General features: G+C 45.1%; 1 protein-coding gene across 12 annotated transcripts in view; it reads left to right on the top strand.

Moving 5' to 3' along the window:
* The window catches only part of LOC133516323 (ankyrin repeat domain-containing protein 17-like), a 54,850-nt gene extending 32,879 nt beyond the window's left edge, over positions 1-21,971 (top strand). For 8 of the 12 annotated variants that reach the window (XM_061849206.1, XM_061849202.1, XM_061849204.1 and 5 more), the window contains 20 exons: positions 996-1,224; positions 2,561-2,707; positions 3,058-3,174; positions 3,480-3,634; positions 4,580-4,741; positions 7,744-7,866; positions 8,631-8,780; positions 8,984-9,140; positions 9,558-9,666; positions 9,787-9,980; positions 10,358-10,477; positions 11,103-11,186; positions 11,546-11,692; positions 12,217-12,541; positions 12,879-12,967; positions 13,912-14,106; positions 15,029-15,145; positions 15,931-17,934; positions 18,503-18,749; positions 18,886-18,956. In XM_061849206.1, coding sequence (XP_061705190.1) covers positions 996-1,224; positions 2,561-2,707; positions 3,058-3,174; positions 3,480-3,634; positions 4,580-4,741; positions 7,744-7,866; positions 8,631-8,780; positions 8,984-9,140; positions 9,558-9,666; positions 9,787-9,980; positions 10,358-10,477; positions 11,103-11,186; positions 11,546-11,692; positions 12,217-12,541; positions 12,879-12,967; positions 13,912-14,106; positions 15,029-15,145; positions 15,931-17,934; positions 18,503-18,749; positions 18,886-18,941 — 4,927 coding nt within the window. In that variant the 3' untranslated portion in view covers positions 18,942-18,956. Of the gene's footprint in view, positions 1-995; positions 1,225-2,560; positions 2,708-3,057; positions 3,175-3,479; positions 3,635-4,579; positions 4,742-7,743; positions 7,867-8,630; positions 8,781-8,983; positions 9,141-9,557; positions 9,667-9,786; positions 9,981-10,357; positions 10,478-11,102; positions 11,187-11,545; positions 11,693-12,216; positions 12,542-12,878; positions 12,968-13,911; positions 14,107-15,028; positions 15,146-15,930; positions 17,935-18,502; positions 18,750-18,885; positions 18,957-21,424 lie in introns of those variants that run through there. The other 4 variants (XM_061849208.1, XM_061849201.1, XM_061849200.1 and 1 more) reach the window with 4 other exon arrangements.
* Positions 21,972-22,224: the final 253 nt, after the last annotated feature.

Here is a 22,224-nt window from a genome sequence, read left to right as displayed (position 1 = left end):
TGAGCTGCTCAACGCCGCCGCTGCTGAAAGCCTAATACGACACGACGTTAACGTCGTGTCCTATCAGGCTGTGAAGGAGCAGGCAGAGGACCGACACACATGGAAATCGCTCCACCAACTAGAGTCTAACACTTAGCGCTATTACGTTTCGGCGTTGAGCTAGTTTAGGTATTTTACGCGCTGCGACAGGCTGTGCGAGCTCAGTATGCCGATCCCTTCTGCCACATTTTCCCTCTCGCTCGCACTACAATGATGGATAAAACAATCTTGATCCTTCGGGACGCATATTGAAAACAACTATAAAAAGAAAACTATTTGCAATCAAACTTTAAAGCCCTAATAAATGTAATTTTCTACGAAAATACTAAAACCAATGCAAATGTACTATTATAATTTTATATTATTCGTATTCATTTATTCATACAATTTTAATTTAGTACCTATAGAATGTCAGGTCATATTATAAAATATAGCTTAAAAAATTAAATACACACACGACTGCGATGCATTTCGCAACCCCACTGTGTCAGGGAGCCGACCGCAGAACCGCCGAAACATGACACCCTTCGACCAAAACTCCTTCTTGTTGAAGGTCGCTAGACGTTAAGTCGCATCGCTCACCACAAAAGAATTGAAATTATGGCCGACCTGGCCATGTTGCGATGATTCGCGCCACGCCCCCGTCAGATATCTAGTACCTTCTATGATCTGAGGAAACTACAAGGAATCTAGAAACATTGAAAATTAGTATAAGTGTTAGCTTTTTAAATTGACATGCAGATCCAGTCAGCATCAAGTGACGGACAAAGTGACCAAAAATACACATAGTTTATTTCTATGGTAACACTATCTATTTGATATCGACCGTACACCCAGCTGCAAAACTCCACAGCCACTTTAGGAACGAATTCATTCATAATGTGTCCATGCAGTGTTGCAGCTCGCAATGCAACTTAAAAAATGTTACGATTAAATCGTAATGTTTATCTTGAAAGGTACATCTGCACAATATCGGACAAGGAGCTGTTAGAGAAATGCCAAGAGTGTGTACGCGCGATCCGCGCGGCGAAAGAGACGCAAGCGGCGCGAGCCAACCAGAACGCGACCATCCTGCTGGAGGAGCTGGACGCCGAGCGCTGCCGCGAGGAGTCGCGTCGCCAGGCCGCCGCGCGCCGCCGCGAGCGCAAGAAGAAGAAGAAGATGGAGAAGAAGGTCACCATCATGGTCAGTGTCCTACAGCTACTCATGTCCAACCAGGACGCGACCATCCTGCTGGAGGAGCTGGACGCCGAGCGCTGCCGCGAGGAGTCGCGTCGCCAGGCCGCCGCGCGCCGCCGCGAGCGCAAGAAGAAGAAGAAGGTCACCATCATGGTCAGTGTCCTACAGCTACTCATGTCCAACCAGGACGCGACCATCCTGCTGGAGGAGCTGGACGCTGAGCGCTGCCGCGAGGAGTCCCGTCGCCAGGCCGCCGCGCGCCATCGCGAGCGCAAGAAGAAGAAGAAGATGGAGAAGAAGGTCACCATCATGGTCAGTGTCCTACAGCTACTCATGTCCAACCAGGACGCGACCATCCTGCTGGAGGAGCTGGACGCCGAGCGCTGCCGCGAGGAGTCCCGTCGCCAGGCCGCCGCGCGCCGCCGCGAGCGCAAGAAGAAGAAGAAGAAGATGGAGAAGAAGGTCACCATCATGGTCAGTGTCCTACAGCTACTCATGTCCAACCAGGACGCGACCATCCTGCTGGAGGAGCTGGACGCCGAGCGCTGCCGCGAGGAGTCCCGTCGCCAGGCCGCCGCGCGCCGCCGCGAGCGCAAGAAGAAGAAGAAGAAGATGGAGAAGAAGGTCACCATCATGGTCAGTGTCCTACAGCTACTCATGTCCAACCAGGACGCGACCATCCTGCTGGAGGAGCTGGATGCCGCTTTCGGTCGCTGGCGTGGGTCGTGCGTACGAATTAACTCGATGGGCTACGGGCGACCGCAGAGCGACGCTGACGATGACACACGTCTGTACGCACGTCGGTCAGCTTTGCACTGAGCGCGCGATTTGCCGCGGACGTCAGCGTCGCTGTGCAGTGGCCCATAGAAAATTGTGTTAAATCGTACGCCCGACCGACGTCAGCGACCGATGTCAGCGGAGGAGGAAATCAAGCAACGTAGATCTCGTAGCGGTTGCTATTCAATGTTTAAAGCCCCTGTAGCTTTTATAATGTGTCGTTGTTTACGCTGTTTATATTTTCATTTATATTCACATTAATGACAGTAGTGCATCATTACTGGCCTGCCTGTTTCATCAGTATAAAATTTCTGATTCGACAAGTAAATATGTTAACCATCGGCCCGGAAATATACAGAAGTTGGCAGAGTCAGGTGTAATACGAGAGCCTGGAGATTTCGGCTAATTTGAGTCCCAAGACGTATCACCTTCCTCCTTTATCCTTCAACTACTGTTCAACTACAATAAGAGTCTCGAAAATTTGATTAGTAGAACCAAAGTTAATGCAAAGATGAGTATTTTGATATCAATTTCCTTTAAAAAAAAATGTAATGCTCATTAACAGGAGGAGCGGCGCAAGCTCCAAGCAGAAAACGACAAGAACTCCTTATACTCGGAGAAGGCACTGGGCGAGTGCTCCGAGGGCGGCGAGCCCGATGACGAGCCGCAGGCCAAGGAAGAGGGCGACTCCGGCATCGACGCCAACTCGCAGGTACACATACAAACCAATATTACTAAGGTATAACCAAACCGAAGGCCTTTCAGTGCCGAGGACGGTGTATCACACTCACAACAATGTATTGGCACAATTTTGTAATGCAATCGACAGTCGTAGGGGGAGAGGGTCTGAAGTAGCGATTGAATATTTAAACACAATGCATAAGACTGCGAGTATCTAGTCCAGGATGCAGATAACTATTGGGTGCCAAATGTAAAATCTCGTTGAGAATATTCAAAGAAGCTTTTCTAGCAGTAATAAGATATAGAAATAATATATTGATATTTAAATAATAATGTACCTGTAACGACAAAGGAGACTTACATTGGTACGGCTCTCCGCAGGGCTCATGCTCCTCCTCGGACGTGAAGGCGCCGCCGGCCGCGAGCGCCAAGAGCAAGAAGAAGAGGAAAGACGAGAAAGCGCCCCCGCCCGCTCCACCCGCCAAACAGCCTGACAAAGTGAGGCCTCGTCATTTAGCTGAAATTTTACTTTATTTAAATGAAATATAACAAAAAGAATCTAACCTCAAAATGTTACATAAAAAAATATGTAAAAAGGGAGCAGTCATCATGGTAATTATCACCACTGGAGGTTTAATAAATAATTAAACAATACGGAAAGATACGCTGCCAAAACATAACTCGTCATGAGTTGGTTGGCAGTCTATAATGTGATTTTTTCTATTTTTTTTTTGTAATGGTGCCCGTATTTAATATGACGACAGCAATAGAAAAAATAAAAATAAAACTCTTTTTTTCTTTAGACTAAACCCAAGCAAATAGAGAGTAAACCAGAAAAAGAGAGCACTCCTAAACCAGACAAGAAACAGGAGAAGGAAAATGTCGCTCCCAGTCCGCCGGCCACGCCGGTCAAACCGGCGCTGCTGCCCGAGCGGCGGCCGCCCGAGAAAAAGGACAAGTGAGTGCATGCCACAATACTATTACTACAGAAGGAACGATTTAATTTCTATCGTGAGAACAAATCAACCGTGTCGTCCAAGCGTCGTATTTGTCTTAGAGTGCTAGTCCAACAAATTAAGGGTCTCTATTTTTTATTCTTATTCTGAACCTCAAATGTGTTTTTATAGTCATCACGTTGGACTGACAGCCACTTGACAGGCGATAAAGTTGAACGATGTTTTATGTGATACCGACTTGCAATAACAGTAACCTCAAGGCAGTACAGACACCAGTAGGTTACTCGTATGAAGAGCTGTTAAAGATCTTCACTCGACTAATGCCAATAAAGGTTGGCATATTGTCATCTTTTTGCGCTCATCATGTATCTCCTTCTGTCTGTTATTGTCGAAATACTAAACTAATAATTAAATTATAACAATACTCTGATATTACTTCTCTAACCGGAGTGTTAATATGTAGGCAATACTGGTATATGGCTTCGGTAGATTGAACGCCTGTAATTTGCTGATACAAAGGAACCCCTATAGCAATAATGAAGTGGTTTGGTTGAGGTGTTTGTTGCCAGTAATAAAATGCTGCATGCTTGTAGTGGTTGCGATTCAGTGGAATTTATAAATGCTTGAAAGATTGTCAGTTCAGCAAAAACTAATGTCCGTTCTTAGAAAACTTATGAGCAAAATTCGACGCTATGAGCAATGACTTCCGCGATGTACTTGCATAAATATTTAACATTAGTTACATATTATTATATGTGTGTTTATATTAGGCAATATCATGCTAATATCAGTTCAGTATTTTAAGTAATCTTATCTGATTTGATTGATTTTGTAACTGTATGAATAAATTGACCAACGAAATCAGAATCTTACTGTAACATCATTGAGAAATCGATTAACAGTGTTAACATATTTAGTAGGCTTCAATATAAATATTATTCTTCCAGAAAACCCGAAGAGGATATCCATAAGAGCATAACAGTACAGAACGTAAACAAATATGGCAGTAGCTCTAGAAAGAGTCAAGTGTTCGAATCCTCGCGGTTTACGGCCGAGAAAGAGGACAATGACCCGACTGACAAAAACAAAAAGACGCACGCCACGCACCAGTAAGTTACCATGCGCGGGCGACGCGCGCACTAGCGACACACACTAGCACTACACGAGAACGAATCGTGGACATGTAAACTTAAGAAAGGCAACACTGATCCATTATTCCTTAGGACTTTGCATTTATGAATCATTTAGTCTCGATTTGTACTTGTTTCCGGCATAATAGCGCTTTTGATTTACGCATATTGGCAAATATGTTTATCCTGCCCAGTAAAGAGCTAAACAGCAATCTGCTCAGCTTCTACCAGTCACCGTTATGTACAATTTAAAGACTCCAAAAACCTAAGTATTGCCTTATTTCAGTTTATGTTATTTGTAGACTCCGTCAAGCTTATGCTTCGCACACTCTCAAAAGGTTTTTTATTTTGTATAACATTAACCCGATTTGAGATCTCCCCCTGAACTTAAACAATAATATTACAACTGTGGCTTGGCAGACTCTACGATTAAATAATCCGCGATCGTTAAAACTTATGTCAGAATGCTTTGGTGTGTGTACGAATACTACTAAATATCCGCGTCCTTTTCATGGCAATCATTTTAGCGCACATGTTGACCGTCATTACTCCCAACAATCTCTCCTTATATTTCCAAGTGCTTAAAAGTGTCGAATCATATATGGATACTACTGTATTTGCATGTTACAATTGTGTTTATGTTTGATGCATGTGTTTTAATTGTTGCGAGTAGTCCAAACGGTAACAGTACATATTAGTAACTAAGATAAGTTTTCGAACATAGCGATCGGCGAAATGTTTATCGCTACGCCCGTAAACCCAAATGTTTATCACCAAATAATTAACCATTTGGCCATTAGTTAATGTAGGACAATGCACTCATTGATGACGACAAAGTTGGTTATTCATGTAACATTTGCATGTTGTAGTTGTATATTATTCAATGCATTACATTGCACATATCCTCCTAGTGCTCACGGTCGGTCCTAGCTATAGTACAGTCAGCGTCTAATACTTTGTAGCAGTCAAAGTGGCCAAATAGTTCGGTACACCATACTAAATATATGGTGTACCGAACTATTTGGCTACTTTGGTTGCTACAAAGTATTTGACGCTGACTGTACATATTCATTCTATGAAATTTAAATTAATTTCAAATGGAACAGAGCTCCATTTGTTTTGTATCGTTCAATTTTTATACAAAACAAAATCAACTCTATTTCCCATGCTATAGGTTCTAATTTTACTAGCAAATTTAAATTTTTCTTTTGTATGACTAGGCCTTAGGAGGCTATTTTAACCTTCGAGCAACACCGGCTTCTGACACGTCGGAAGGGAGGAGCCTAAGCGATATCTTACCGTACAAATCTTTCTGCCATTTTTTGCGGGGGGAAACGTGCACACAGTCGCACTTCTCACTACATCTCAATCTGTAATGACGACACAAATACATAGAAAATGACACACGTCAAAGATAAATCTTGCACACCTCGATCTCTTTTTGAGTACGGACGAGTCACAACATGCACCGCCATAGGGACAGTTGTGCCAATGCTTTGGCAGAGGGGAAATAGTATGAATGCCGTCTCCCTTCCCTGTGTTGCTCGAAGATTTTAACTCTTAGTAATGCTTTATGATCATCCTTCACCTTTCATAATCAGCAGATTGACAGTAATATACATAGAAACAAATTAGAAGGCAATTTTTTTTTGGCGAGATAGCAGTTATCTGACTGCCGCGCTAAGCATAACTACTTTGTATAGACTAATTCAAATGTGTACTTGTTATACCACACAACAATTTACCTACATAAGGCTTAGCACGCACTGCGGTTGCGTTTCCGCGGTTTTTCACGTTCAGTATGACAATGGATTTCCTCAGAGCAGTACGTGTTGTGGCCTTAGTTTTAAGAATTAAAAAAAATAGAAAACGTCTTCGCCAACATATGTACTGGGTGCATCCTCTAACAGATCAAAGATATTTGAAGGCATACCGGCAACGCTTCACTTTCGACCGGCAACGAACTTTCGGACTCCGACGACATAATGCAGCGCACAACACACACCTCACTGCTCCGCTCTCTGAGTCGAACTGACGAAAAAAACCGCTTTTTACGAACCGCAGTGGGGGCGCTGCCGTACATGAAGTATGGGATACATAAAAACGCGCGGTTGCAAACCGCGAATCAAAATGTAGCAAGTTGCGTTTTTAAAATCAGTCACTGAAATAAATCGCAAGTGCGTGCGCTTATAAAGAATGCCGTTCGTTACATTTTTTGCGGTAGCGGAACCGCTTTTTAAAAACCGCAGTGCGTGCTAAGCCTTAAGTGGAGTTCAATAGAAATTGCAAATAATGTAAACGAATATGGCAGATTTTTTTAGCATTTGACATATAATCTAAAATTTGTACGAAGGTTTTTTAGTACTGAAATATTAATAATCGACATGTATTTTAACTAAAAAATTATTTTATAGAAATATTTAAGTGAGTTGTCCTTAACAAGTGCGAGATTACGAAGTAATGAAGGTAAATTGGTGTATTTACATTATTTGCAATTTCTATTGAACTTCACTTTGCTATTCGACGACCAATCTGGCCTAGTGGGCCCTTTGACCCTGCTTATGAAGCCGATGGTCCCGGGTTCAAATCCTGATAAGGTCATTTATTTGTCCTGACTGTTCCTGAGTCATGGGTGTTTTCTATGTATTTAAGTATTTATAAATGATATATATCATTCTCTAAGTACACACAACACAAGCTTTATTGAGCTTACTGTGGGACTCAAGTCAATTTGTGTAATAATATCCTATAATATTTATTTATTTATGCTTATCGCAGCAGTTATTGAAATCGTATTTTCGACATCTACACCCTTGTATACATGTCTAATAGATAGTGCATATTGTCTACTTCACTTATCGATGTTAAGAAAAATGTTCATCGATATTCGTCAACTATTCGTCAGAGCATACCATCATAAAATTTGATTTCATATTTTCTTACAAAATAATAGAATGAACATGATTGACTCGATATTGTAGATGGGAATTGGAAGGCAAGAGCACGTCGCCAAAAGGCGGGTGCGTGGGCGGCCGGCGAGAGGAAGGATGGAAAGAGGTCGTGCGCAAGTCGAGCGTGCAGACGCTTTCTACCGTCGAACCAGGGTAAGTTGGCAAACATAGAGATTGGCAATGGGGAGTATTACCGCAATGTTCTGCCACCAGAGCGCAGCACTAGCACCTATCGTAAGCCATAGAGTAACTTATATATACTGTGCCTTAAACTGTTTTTTTACAAGTTTTCACAGTCATTGATGCATCAAGGCGGTTTCTTGACAAAGAGCCTACCGGGCAACGCAAATATCGAAATATAGTTATCTGCCTCTTTACCGCTCGAATAAGCAAGAGTGATAGAGAGGTTAGATAGGAAATTTCGTTTTTTTTTTTGTTTCGCAGTAGACCCTCAGATTGTGATGGATTGTGGGAGGTGGGAGTGGCGCACCCTACGCAGATTTTCGCGTAATATTCCCTATTGGACACGTTTAACTAATGAGCGTTCCTAAGATCGTAATGTGGGGGCTCTATACATTATATATTTAATCCTGGACAGGCAATCAGGCTTGTAAAGCTTCGACGTTCATCCATAACATGTGAAGTATATCCAATCTTTAAGGAAAATGCTGCACTCGATGGTAGTACCGATAAGCCCATCTTCTGCATTACCTAAGTCAACTGTCTATAAATCTTTCAGTAGACTTTTCGTCAATCTCATTTAGCACTAACAATAATAAACAGGTTCAAAAACTGCAGGCAACCGCGGTGCCCGGCGAAATTCGACTCTACTTGACTGTAGTTATTGGATTTGGTTTGAAGCAGGCAGATTGAGCTAGTTGTACTAGGCTTCTATTGACATGATGGTGCTATTGCAGATGCAAGAAAGTATCGGTCGGCGCGCATGCCATCTCGCGAGTGATAGGGCGCGCCGGCAGCAACATCAACGCCATCCGCGCCGCCACCGGCGCGCACATCGAGGTCGACAAGCAGGGCAAGGGCCAGGGCGAGCGCATCATCACCATCAAGTATGTACACCCACCGAACTCTCTTTCTCCCGTATTTGGCAGCACAGGCGATTTTTTTTAAAGAGAAGTGCCTTTTGAGGATGATAAATTTATCCTAAATTAAAATTATACGTACATATTGAACGTTTCTAGGTATGTAACAGAAAAGCTTTTGGCTCAAACAGGTTTCCAAGTGCACCGTTAATAAAATGTGTTCGTTGCAGGGGTTCAGCGGAAGCGACGAAGCAGGCGGCGAGCCTGATAGCGGCGATGATCCGCGACCCCGAGGCCGACATCGCGGCGCTGCTGCCGCGCGCCAAGCTGCCCGCGCCGCAGCCGCCGCCGCTGCAGCCCAAGCAGCCGAAACAAGCGCCGCCCAAGGTAAGCTAACCTTTATAGGCTTTTTGTATTCGATTCACGTCGCATCTGTTGCTTTCCATCGTATCAGTCCGTACAGTCGGCCGCTGTATGCTGTTTACGATGTCAAGTAAAGAACAAGGTAGCCTTGGTGTCACCCGAGCCTAAAACAGAAAAAATGTATGGATGTGGCCGTAGACAAAAGGAGTACTAAAACACAAGTATCTATTTAAAAATATTCTAGGCGCACTTTTCGAGTACATGGACTTTAGACGATATTCGTGCGGGTTATCAATTCAGTTCTTCAGCTCTCCAATTTTCTACTACAATATTTTGCATCGCTTTACGCATTTGGTGTAAGATCGCGTGCATATCGGGCGTATCTACTCCTGAATATATGTATACGTGGATATGATGAATAATTGAGGTGAATTGCAACAGCAGCCGAGCGCCGTGCCCGCGGCGCGCGCGACGCCGACTGCGCGCGCGCCCGCCAAGCAGCACGCCGCCGCCACGCCCCGCGCGCAGGCTCTCCGACTAACTACGCACGGTAACTACATTTACACACGTTTCTCACCTATACTTTCAATTGTACTTCGCACCTATAAATAAAAAATGTGCTTTTACTTTTAAATGATTTCTGTCCTCATTACCAATTATTATTTAACAGCAGCGACAGTGGTCGAGAAGCGCGCCACACTCGCAGCGACGGCGACCGCGACGCCGGTGAAGTCGTCGCTGTCGTACACGGGCGCCATCGTGGGCACGCGCAACACGTTCGCGGCCAAGCTCACCGCGCCGCCCGCGCCCGCGCCCGCGCCGCCGATGGCCACGCCCGAGCCTAAAGCGCGCCCCAAACCGCAGGTACGTGCTGATACCCGATTGCCACGGAACCCACGCTCCGAGCGTGCATGTTCCACCACGAAACATTTAACCGATGAATGTGTGCGTTTCATGGCTGACGCATTACAATTTAGATGGTTCGTGAGGTAATTTCGCGGTGTCTAATTTTAGCCAAAATAATGTAAGAACAAACAAACATTAACTATTTTGGGTTTTTAAAATGATTATGAATAGTGAAGAAATCAGTCGAACACCCATTTTAATTTCAACATAATGGTTTTGAATGGGCAGGGGAAAGACGCTTCGGCTGAGTTCTGGGTGTTATACGTAGACAAGTGTACACTTGTATGTACGAGGGGGAAGGTAACTCGGACTACATGTAACATTGTCCCTGACAGACGAGCACGCCGCCGTCGAGCGCGTGCGCGCCGCCGCCGCCCGCCGCGTCGCCGCTGCGCGCGCGCGACTCGCCGCCCGCGCGCCCCGAGGACGACAAGCGCGTGCCCGACGTGCCGCAGGTGACTAACATACCCTATCGCCTATATATCTATACGACTATCATATGCGCCTGGTACGGGTACGTTTTTTTCTATCCCTACGGGCGGTTGTTAATTGTAACGCCACCAGCATTTGTTTGCGTGTTAAATTCCTCATCTAGACTTGTCGATTGTGGGCCTGAGCCTGCTCAAGAATCGCGCTGAGTCCTTGAAACTTATTTGGTTGGTAGTTAAAATGAATATTTTGGCTGTAGTTTTTTATATGCATGTTACCTACCTACAGTTGGTAGGTTAACGACTCTGAGAATTGAAGTGGCCTTAAGGTTAGTATGCAAAGTTTGCAACACGCACCGGTATATGGTTTATTTGCGGGGTCATGGTTGAGGAGATCGGCCACTACGGGCTGAGTTGCCAAAGGTGCACCGGTCGATTCCCTAAACACCACTCACTGAAATTGTGCAGTGGGTAATGGTGTCGGCCAATATCCCATGCATATTGGAACCACCTGCCTCCTCCCGGTCAAACGGTTTAAGACCTGACAGAGGAGGCGGTGTCTTTTATGTGAATGAATGAAATATTTATTATGTATATGTAAGATAGTTTTAAGTAAGTGACGATGAATTGATATAAATTTTCCATGTTACAGCTAAGCCCAGAAGCTCCAAGCCAGTGGAGCGAAGAAAACACTGCCAACCCTAACTCTGCACTGCATATTAATACCACACCACAGGTAATAAGATTAGATTTTATTTTTAAAATATAGTAACTCAATTGAGTCTAGTTTACCTACGAGACAGGCTGAGCCTAGTATAGGAACCGGTATAAGGAACCAGACCAACCTGAATAGTATATTCCTTAGCAAAAAAATAATAATTTTGGCTACTTATGAAGACGATTGATTGACTTATTAAAGTTATTAACTTCTTGAGTTCCAGAAGTAATTTTTTTATATATTTTAAACCTTTGTCTCTTTCAAAAAGCTTCAAAATAAAGTATTGAATTGAAACGACATAATGCACACAGAGCCTCACAAGATTAACCGGTTTAAAGCATGTATTAGCTCAGTGGTAACGGTTTGTGTGGGCGCAGTCGAGCTGCGGCAGCGGCAGCGGCACGGGCCCGGGCACGGCGCCCGGCGCGCAGGAGTACTCGCTGTTCAAGGACCTGTCGGCCGGCGCCGGCGGCGGCATGTGGGGCGCCGGCGACGCGCACGCCGACACGCCGCACCCGCCGCAGGTACCATACCTACACCGACGTCACTTGTTACTCTTTGTTAGCTGGCCACACTGACACTGGCCAAACTTGACTTTGTGTACACTCGACAGGTACATGCCAAACATACACATAAATATACACGAGTAGACTAGTAAATGTTTTTTTGGAGAGAAAGCATCCCTATGATAAGCACTTGTACATTTTTTTTTATGTATACGATAACATTCTTAGAATTGTGTTTCTAATATGTTTATACGAATCATTTTTAATAATGCGAATCACAAAACAAACAAAAATAAAACTATTTCTCAATTAGTCAATCACATTTTTGTGTTATGCTGTAGAGTTGTAACAATTTTTACCTACTTTCGGATTACGAAAATAATGATTAAGCGAATCATAAAACGTCTGAAATGAACCATTCAATCGATGACTATTTATCATAAATCAATCGAGTGGTATTCTGCCACAAATCTTGTTATTATTGTATACGTTGTGTGTCGCCACTTCGCCGTGTTTAAAGCTCACCGACATGTCCGGTTTAGAAGGTGTACCGCGAGCAGGTGGACGCGAGCAAGGCGCCGGGCTACCGCGGCGCAGCGCCTGGCGGCTGCTCGCCGTGCTCGCGCACGTCGTCGCACGGCTCCACGCCGCCGCCCGCCTACCAGCCGCCGCAGCCGCCCTTCCACCAGCCGCTGCCCATCGGCCCGCTCCCGCCCATCTCGCTCAGTGAGTCCGCTACCTGTACTCCCTGCTCGCCGTGCTCGCGCACGTCGTCGCACGGCTCCACGCCGCCGCCCGCCTACCAGCCGCCGCAGCCGCCCTTCCACCAGCCGCTGCCCATCGGCCCGCTCCCGCCCATCTCGCTCAGTGAGTCCGCTACCTGTACTCTCTGCTTTTATATTAGTCAATCAATAAGATGAAATTTCCTTTAAACTGACGCGGCATTCACTAGAATAGATAATCCAGATGACTAAATCTTTCAATATCAGTAGCTATACGTGCGATCCTGTAATTGGCTTTCCATCTCTTACTCATTGGCGCTACTTTGTATCAACAGCTGTTGGATCTCCGTAACATAAATAAATATGTCGTATCACACATCACCGTCAGTGGATAGCAGTTTACTTGCAAATACCATTCATATGAATAATTTGCAGAATGAGCTTAATATGGTGTTGCATTAAATTATTTGTTTTATTTTTAGGCAACAGCGTGAATACGATGGACATGAGTGGATTATCTCGAAACGGACCTATCTATCAAGACAACTCCAGGAATGGACACAACATGATGGTAAGTTCCTATTTTATACATCCACAAACCAATAGGTACATGATTTTTTTAATGAAACACGCTTTTTAAAAATCAGTAACTATTGCTTATGAAAGCAAAAGAATGTTAAATATTTGACATGGCTTATTTTTCATGTGTTTTTCAATAAAAATGCACGTCAAAATCACTTACCTTCTTTCTAATGCTAAAAAACGAAATAGGGTAAGGCCGGGGTAATTGGCTATAATTATTTTTAGAACGCGATAAATAAGTGATGTTAGGCCACCTTCTACAAGCAACCAGTGCATTCAAAGCACTGATGGAGGAGAAGAGGCTCGTGATATTTTTCCCACACCCGTAATTATTATCTTTCTCACTTAACTCCTTCTTCTATTTCTTATCATGCAAAGGGGGACATCGTCACTGCTATTTGATAAGTCCAGACATAGGAATCCGTGGGGCAAAATTGTTTGACAAGTAGGGAGTTCCTGTATCGATAAACTCTACTATCGATGCTAGTTCTATATACTAGTGATCACTCAAGGGTTTGCTTGTAAAAATACGTTTTTATTAAAGTAAAAATAATAATTAAATAATACCTCAATTTACTCTTCTTCGTTTTTAAGACAAGACAAGACAATTTTATAATTTTGGCCGTAAGGCCATCTATCCCGGAATTGCCTTAGTAGAAATCTATGAGCTCGCTAAGCAATAAATTACTTTTTTAGATTACGATCAAATTAGATACTCTGACTGTTTATTAAATTTACTTGTTTACTTTAACATAATTACAATAAAGTAAGCTTCCGCCGCCCAAAAGTAAATGCAAAAACCATCTATCAATCACAAACTAGAGGTAACCAAGTGCACACCTGCGGCCAATACGCTACCGGCTACCGAGCATGTAGACTCCAAAGAAGGTTAGAATAAGTTCGGAATAACATCCGTAATTCGTTCCCCCGCAGGTGTCAATGGGCGGCGGCATGGGGCTGGCGGGCGTGGCGGGCGTGGCGGGCGTGGCGGGGGTGGCGGGCGTGGGCGAGGGGTCGCGCCTCAACCCGCGCGCGCCCGACTTCGCGCAGCGCGCGCCGCACCTGGCCGCGCACCAGCACGCGCCGCTCCACCCGCACGCCATGCACCACACCAAGCACCAGCAGCAGGTCATTATTCTGTAATCCTAAGCCTACCATACGAACATTATTTTAATATGGCTGAATTTCTTTTGTTTTGAAATCGAACGAAACAAAAGAAATATATTTATTTTTAGAGCATTTGAAGTAGTGTTCCCAATTCTCCCATAAGTAGTACGCCGAGACCAAATTGTTTCTGTACGATTTTTGCCGTGGAGAACGACGGCGCCAAATTTTCGTCCAATGTCCATTAACCCCCTCGAGTCCCATAGACCCAGGTACATTCGTGAAAATTGCGTTCCGTGGCCTTCGGATTAGAAGTTTCTTTTCTGCCGAATCGATATCGCGTCCGCGGGACTCGAATGGTTAATTTCAGTCGGCGTTATTTGTTTAACTGTTAAGCCTCAGTATCCGGTTGACACAGTGCTCCGCATGCCGCGTCTCATTATTTAATAATTTATTTTTTACTTTATTACGAACCTTAAATAAATAAATAAATAATAAATATTATAGGACATTATTACACAAATTGACTAAGTCCCATGGTAAGCTCAATAAGGCTTGTGTTGAGGGTACTCAGACAATGATATATATATAATATATAAATATTTATAAATACTTAAATACATAGAAAACATCCATGACTCGGGAACAAATATCCATGCTCAACACACGAATAAATGCCCTTACCAGGATTTGAACCCGGGACCATCAGCTTCGTAGGCAGGGTCACTACCCACTAGGCCAAACCGGTCGTCAACCTTAAACCATTCTCTAATAAAAACACGCATCACACGTTGACATTCGCATTGTATAACATAGTAACATTCCCATAGAATGTGACGCTGGGACAACCGTAGACCAAACTACCACCACCGCTGAAAAAAAATTACACTATGGAAAGATTATATAAGATTGACCACGACCTTAATTTGAATGATTCACTTGACAGCAGCTGTACGCGGGTGCCAGTGGCGCGGGCGCTAATCTCAGCACGTTGCTCATGTACCAGCCGCAGCAGGCCGCGCCCAAGCCCATGCACACGCCGCAACCTCACCTGCAGTACCAGGTACGCGACACCTTCATGTTGCAGTGTTATGTGGGAAAGTTAAGGATACCCGAAACCAAAGGGAGTTTGAAATAGAAGTGGTTTGTCAAAAAAAACTTTTTAGCTGCGTAGACTTTGATCCTTCTTCTTTCAGTATTTGTATTATTCTCTAAAGGATGCCGTCATACCTTTACCCTTTGATCTATTAGATGGCGCCAGTTTTTGATATTTAACAAATTTAACACTTATCAGTGAAAGAATGAAGATCAAAGTCAAATGGCGTTCTAAAAGTTATAATCATGTGTCGAAAGATTGCAGGAAATTTATGGCTACAAAGTTTTCTTTGACAATCCATCTCTATTTCAAATTCTCTTTGCCCGAAACTACTGACCCTTTATCAGGCTGACTTCAAAAATAACAATCAAGTATCAGTTTTACTCATTGAAAATAAAATACAAGTTTGAAGTGTCGTACGAGAGAAATATCCCTTAGCCTGGTAAAGGGTTAAAGATAGAGGAAAACTGTCTTTTTGCGAAAACAATTTTGACGTAGACTAAATTTTAGTCGACTTAGTTTCATGCATGGCTTATCGTATGCGAAAAAAAAATACAGCAGTAGAAGTTACTCAAATTTAGAATCTTTTCATTCTGTAAGTTAGCATGTTGTAATTAAAGTTCGACATGGCCTTGGTTACATAAATGAATTCCGAAAAAAGTGAAAGTAGTCGTTTCGGTCCTAAAACCAGTGGCTTACTTTTAGCCAGTGTTTTTTTTATTATGAGTAAGAAGAATGTATATATTTTTCAGTCCCTATTGGAGCGTGGTGTGGGAGTCGGGGCGACAGGCTGGGGCGAGGAGGAGGAGCGCAAGCCGCGGCCCATCGGCACCGAGCGCGCCTGGAAGCTCACCGCCGACGCCGACTGGCACCACCCGCACCACATGCCCGACCACGACCGATACCAGGTGCGCGCCGTCACAGGCTTTGATGACCAACTTGTTGTTAGACCACCAGGCTGGGGCGAGGAGGAGGAGCGCAAGCCGCGGCCCATCGGCACCGAGCGCGCCTGGAAGCTCACCGCCGACGCCGACTGGCACCACCCGCACCACATGCCCGACCACGACCGATACCAGGTGCGCGCCGTCACAGGCTTTGATGACCAACTTGTTGTTAGACCACCAGGCTGGGGCGAGGAGGAGGAGCGCAAGCCGCGGCCCATCGGCACCGAGCGCGCCTGGAAGCTCACCGCCGACGCCGACTGGCACCACCCGCACCACATGCCCGACCACGACCGATACCAGGTGCGCGCCGTCACAGGCTTTGATGACCAACTTGTTGTTAGACCACCAGGCTGGGGCGAGGAGGAGGAGCGCAAGCCGCGGCCCATCGGCACCGAGCGCGCCTGGAAGCTCACCGCCGACGCCGACTGGCACCACCCGCACCACATGCCCGACCACGACCGATACCAGGTGCGCGCCGTCACAGGCTTTGATGACCAACTTGTTGTTAGACCACCAGGCTGGGGCGAGGAGGAGGAGCGCAAGCCGCGGCCCATCGGCACCGAGCGCGCCTGGAAGCTCACCGCCGACGCCGACTGGCACCACCCGCACCACATGCCCGACCACGACCGATACCAGGTGCGCGCCGTCACAGGCTTTGATGACCAACTTGTTGTTAGACCACCAGGCTGGGGCGAGGAGGAGGAGCGCAAGCCGCGGCCCATCGGCACCGAGCGCGCCTGGAAGCTCACCGCCGACGCCGACTGGCACCACCCGCACCACATGCCCGACCACGACCGATACCAGGTGCGCGCCGTCACAGGCTTTGATGACCAACTTGTTGTTAGACCACCAGGCTGGGGCGAGGAGGAGGAGCGCAAGCCGCGGCCCATCGGCACCGAGCGCGCCTGGAAGCTCACCGCCGACGCCGACTGGCACCACCCGCACCACATGCCCGACCACGACCGATACCAGGTGCGCGCCGTCACAGGCTTTGATGACCAACTTGTTGTTAGACCACCAGGCTGGGGCGAGGAGGAGGAGCGCAAGCCGCGGCCCATCGGCACCGAGCGCGCCTGGAAGCTCACCGCCGACGCCGACTGGCACCACCCGCACCACATGCCCGACCACGACCGATACCAGGTGCGCGCCGTCACAGGCTTTGATGACCAACTTGTTGTTAGACCACCAGGCTGGGGCGAGGAGGAGGAGCGCAAGCCGCGGCCCATCGGCACCGAGCGCGCCTGGAAGCTCACCGCCGACGCCGACTGGCACCACCCGCACCACATGCCCGACCACGACCGATACCAGGTGCGCGCCGTCACAGGCTTTGATGACCAACTTGTTGTTAGACCACCAGGCTGGGGCGAGGAGGAGGAGCGCAAGCCGCGGCCCATCGGCACCGAGCGCGCCTGGAAGCTCACCGCCGACGCCGACTGGCACCACCCGCACCACATGCCCGACCACGACCGATACCAGGTGCGCGCCGTCACAGGCTTTGATGACCAACTTGTTGTTAGACCACCAGGCTGGGGCGAGGAGGAGGAGCGCAAGCCGCGGCCCATCGGCACCGAGCGCGCCTGGAAGCTCACCGCCGACGCCGACTGGCACCACCCGCACCACATGCCCGACCACGACCGATACCAGGTGCGCGCCGTCACAGGCTTTGATGACCAACTTGTTGTTAGACCACCAGGCTGGGGCGAGGAGGAGGAGCGCAAGCCGCGGCCCATCGGCACCGAGCGCGCCTGGAAGCTCACCGCCGACGCCGACTGGCACCACCCGCACCACATGCCCGACCACGACCGATACCAGGTGCGCGCCGTCACAGGCTTTGATGACTAACGTCAATTCTCACTCTAAATTTCCGACAGCCTTTGTTTTATCTTTCAAAGCGGCAAGCGGTTGACAATAGGTCAATTTACAGATTTTTTATTGATATCAGATGAGTCTATTAGTATATACCTATTTTAATGCTCGATAATATGCTGGTCTGATTTATCTTTGTAAGTAGAGTCTGTCTAAGCTAACTCTGCATTGATATTGACAGAATAGAGTGTGGCGGTGTCATTATAAACATCATATTTTAATATAAATTTGTCATTTGTGATGATATTCAGACTTTGACATTGTAAATGCCATTCAGAGTTAGCTTGGTACTTTTAGACTGCTGACCTAGAGGCCTGTTTCAAACTAATTAGTGATTATTTGGAGTTCATACACTTGTTACTTATGAACTCGCACTTGAGACTAATCAACGTGTAAATAAGCCCGAAGGCATATTCACGTAAGGGCATGTTGAGTAGATTGAATCATATTTGTTGTGAATGTGTGTTCGCTTCGTATAGAGCGGGGAGTAAAGATGTGTTGGTTGGTCTGACAGGGCGCCGCCGGCATGGGCGGCGCGCACGGGCTGGAGTACGGCGCGGGCGCGGGGGCGGGCGCGGGCGCGGGCGCCACGGCGGCGGCGCTGTCGCTCATGCACGCGCTGCCGCTGCACTACCTGCCCGCCGCGCCCGACCCGCGCCCCTGGGACCACGCGCCGCCCACGCAGCCGCAGGCGCACGCCGACAAACAGGTACCTACTTGCCTTGTGTCGTCACGACATGTCTCCATACTCAGCGATGTATGTATGTGTGGCCCTAGTGAAAAAGGGTACAAGTCTCTGGCAGTTTAGGTATATAAGGGCATAAGTGTTACGTGGAACTTACACCCCTTTACACCTGCGCTGCCAGAGACTTGTACCCTTTTTCACTAGGGCCACAGGTATATACTTTATTGTACATAGAAATAAAAACACGAAAAACACAGTTACAGAGTAAATTAAATACAACAAAGGCGAACTTATCCCTGTATGGGATCTCTTCCAGTTAACCTTTGAGGAAATAGTAACGGTGAATGAATGACAAACACAAACAAAAGTATACAATCACTGAAATTAATGAAATGCACGTTTTGAATACACATTGATACAAATATACATAGATAGAAAAATAACCATAAAAAATAATGCATACATATATAATATATATAAATAAAAATAAATAAATATTCAATATATAATATAAATAGATATGAATTCGAACCAGAAAAGTAAAGGAAATTAAAAAAGTAGAAGTACTCAATGGAACTAGGAAGTCGTAACCAAAGTATCGGAAAGCCACAATTTTTTAAGCTTCTCCTTGAATGAGTGATGTACATATGTGAAGGTTCTTTACTCCTGCCAGGAAATATATATAGACGAAACTCCGATTGATTGATTGTTATCTTTGACTTAGAAAATGTGACTGACACTTGTCACTGAAAGTTCGCGTTGTGCCGGCATATTGCCACGGCTCATGGGAGCCTGGGGTCCGCTTGACAACTAATCCTAGATTTGGCGTCGGCACTAGTTTTTACGAAAGCGACTGCCATCTGACCTTCCTAGCCAGAGGGTTAAACTAGGCCTTGTGGGGATTAGTCCGGTTTCCTCACGATATTGTCCTTCACCGAAAAGCGACTGGTTAATATCAAAATATTTCGTACATAAGTTCCGAAAAACTCATTGGTACAAGCTGAGTTTGAACCCGCGACCTCTGAATTGCAAGTCGCACGCTCTTACCGCTAGACCACCAGTGCTCTGTTAACCCACCTGCCATCTAAATATCAACCCGCCCGCAGCTTTGATTTACCCAGTACACAATTTCCCGCCTTTAAATAGATATTTTCACGTCAGCAGCTCGAACGAAGATAATTTGCTGCTTAAAAACAGTAAGCAAAATCACATTTTGAGCACTGAATACATAAGACAAAATAACATTCAAGTGACCTTTATGTTTGAGTGTCATTTTAACGTATGAGGCTTAATACAAGTTCGATATATTTGGATTCTATTGTCTTTGTTCCTTTCACGTCATTAGCAAAAAGAATGAGATAAAAAAGTGCATACGTCATTCAACGGTATAATAAACCCCCGAAATAAGTCAGACCGCATCGTTCCAAAACACCCTGCGAGTCCTCATTCGATTCGTAATAGTTAATTATTTTAATTAATTACGTGCAACTATTTCCCCAGCATCAGACCACACATGCGCAACTATAGTTTTGTCTTTATGCACAAATGCGTTTTTGGGGAATAGACTAAAGACTTGTCTTGACAACTATAAGGTAGGGTTTTAAAGATGTGTGCACGACACTTTATTTGACAAATAAAAGTACGGGTGTAAAAAAATTCTAAATGCAAATCTTATGCGCGACATTGACATTCTCAATAGTCTTAAAACCTTTTGTGTTTGACTCTCGTACTCGTAGCAATTTTGATCAAATCACGCTTATAACATAATATATTCTTTAAATATAATAAAAACACTTCAAAAAATTACGAGATTAATATATAATTTTTGTGTATATATTCTACAAACAATAAGGTAAATGTAATCTATGCGCCAAACAAAACGGCGTACCACCGCGAGTGTTTAAAGTGACGTTTCAAAATAATCTAAATAAGCTTAAATCAAAATCTTTTTCGCAGTAGATTGTTATTATATTGCTTTTATTATGTTTCTAGATATTATTAGAATACATTTTCATAACACATAAAGGCATTTTAAATTTTTATTATTTTTATAATGTTCGTTAAATGCGTGGATCTCGCCAGTAGTCGGAGACGTACTAAATGCAATGAAGTGATTCCGACTCTAGTACTATACCTCAATGATATAGTTCGCGTCATCCACGATGACACGCAAATTTGTCAAATCTAACCTTTAATAACGTGACAATACGAGTTAAGGCACGCGTCTTCGTAAATGGCACAATCTATAGTGAATAATTATTTTCCATCGTATTTTCTCGGAAACGTTCGTGTTTGTCATGCTAGTTCAATGTCAGTACTTTTTGTACCGAAACTGACTGAAATATCAAGACACGTACGTAAGTTTCCATGAAAATACGATGGAAAGTCTACTACTATATCTGTACAGCTCGCGGTGCAAAACCCGTGGGGTCATCTTTGAGCTCTAGTCAAACTTCTATAGTTATTCTAGTTCGTTGGACCAGTCAGTTGAAAATACTTCAGCGTAATGTTACCATGGTTACGCCGAAGCCTGGCAAAAGATTATTTATTTATTTTGAACATGAGCTAATACATCAGCATTTTGAACTTCCCGCCATAGCGTTGCTAATCGAACTGGGATTCTAATTCTAAGATTCAGACAATCTACCACCGTGGAGCATTCTCTATGAAACACTTACTTTTTCTGTGACGTCACCTCCCTCATGAGCTTGCTTCTTGCAAACATATAACATGGTTTATTATTGTTGACAGACATGGAGCAAGTGGACCCACTAGAGAAGCCCTCGCCGGCGCGACCGCGCCACGAGACTGTCCCGCGAGGATTATATATAATTGTAACCCTTGGAAACGGTGTAGATATTAGTGAGAAAGAATTATATTATACAGATTATCTATATACATAATAGAGAAAATGTCCTATCGAGAAGAGAAATACTTATACTGTACGATCGACTGAAGTGAGCATTAAACGATTCATTATAATGAAACACGTGAGGGGTCGGTTGTAGTTTTATTTGTTACTGCCGCTCGCTGCCGGCCGGCCGTTGTTAGACGAATTATAGTTGTTCTAGTGCGCGCCCTGCGCTAGTGGTAGCTTGGAATGTGATTCCGTACGCGCCGTGTTTTGCGTTGCCTTACGCGGCGTCCGCCGCCGACTATTTACATATTTTACACTATATTATGGCATAATACGATATTAATTTGATTGAATGCGCTCGCAACCCGAGGCGGATTATAAACGTGTATTAATAAATTTGCTTGTACATGAAGATTAAATATCATATATTGATGCACTGTATCTACTGGTGTTTTTAATAATACGACCTGTTTTCAGATAATTCTTTTTTATAGCTTCATTTGGGTAACATGTATTTATCAATCAATCAATACTAATAATATGTATTTATACTTGTAAGTAAATTATTACTGAACTGAAGACTTGTCTCGAATAATGACGCAGGGTCTGCGGTAAGTTCTAGGCAAATAAACCGTTGTCAAATTGAATGCGTGTGTTCTTGCCCGCGCTGCCCCGACTCGACTGCGCCAAAGAG

This window comes from Cydia pomonella, chromosome 3, assembly GCF_033807575.1.
Source record: "Cydia pomonella isolate Wapato2018A chromosome 3, ilCydPomo1, whole genome shotgun sequence".
Lineage (NCBI taxonomy): Eukaryota > Metazoa > Arthropoda > Insecta > Lepidoptera > Tortricidae > Cydia > Cydia pomonella.
The sequence above is the reverse complement of the archived record's forward strand: the minus strand, read 5'-3'. Positions and strand labels throughout refer to the sequence as shown.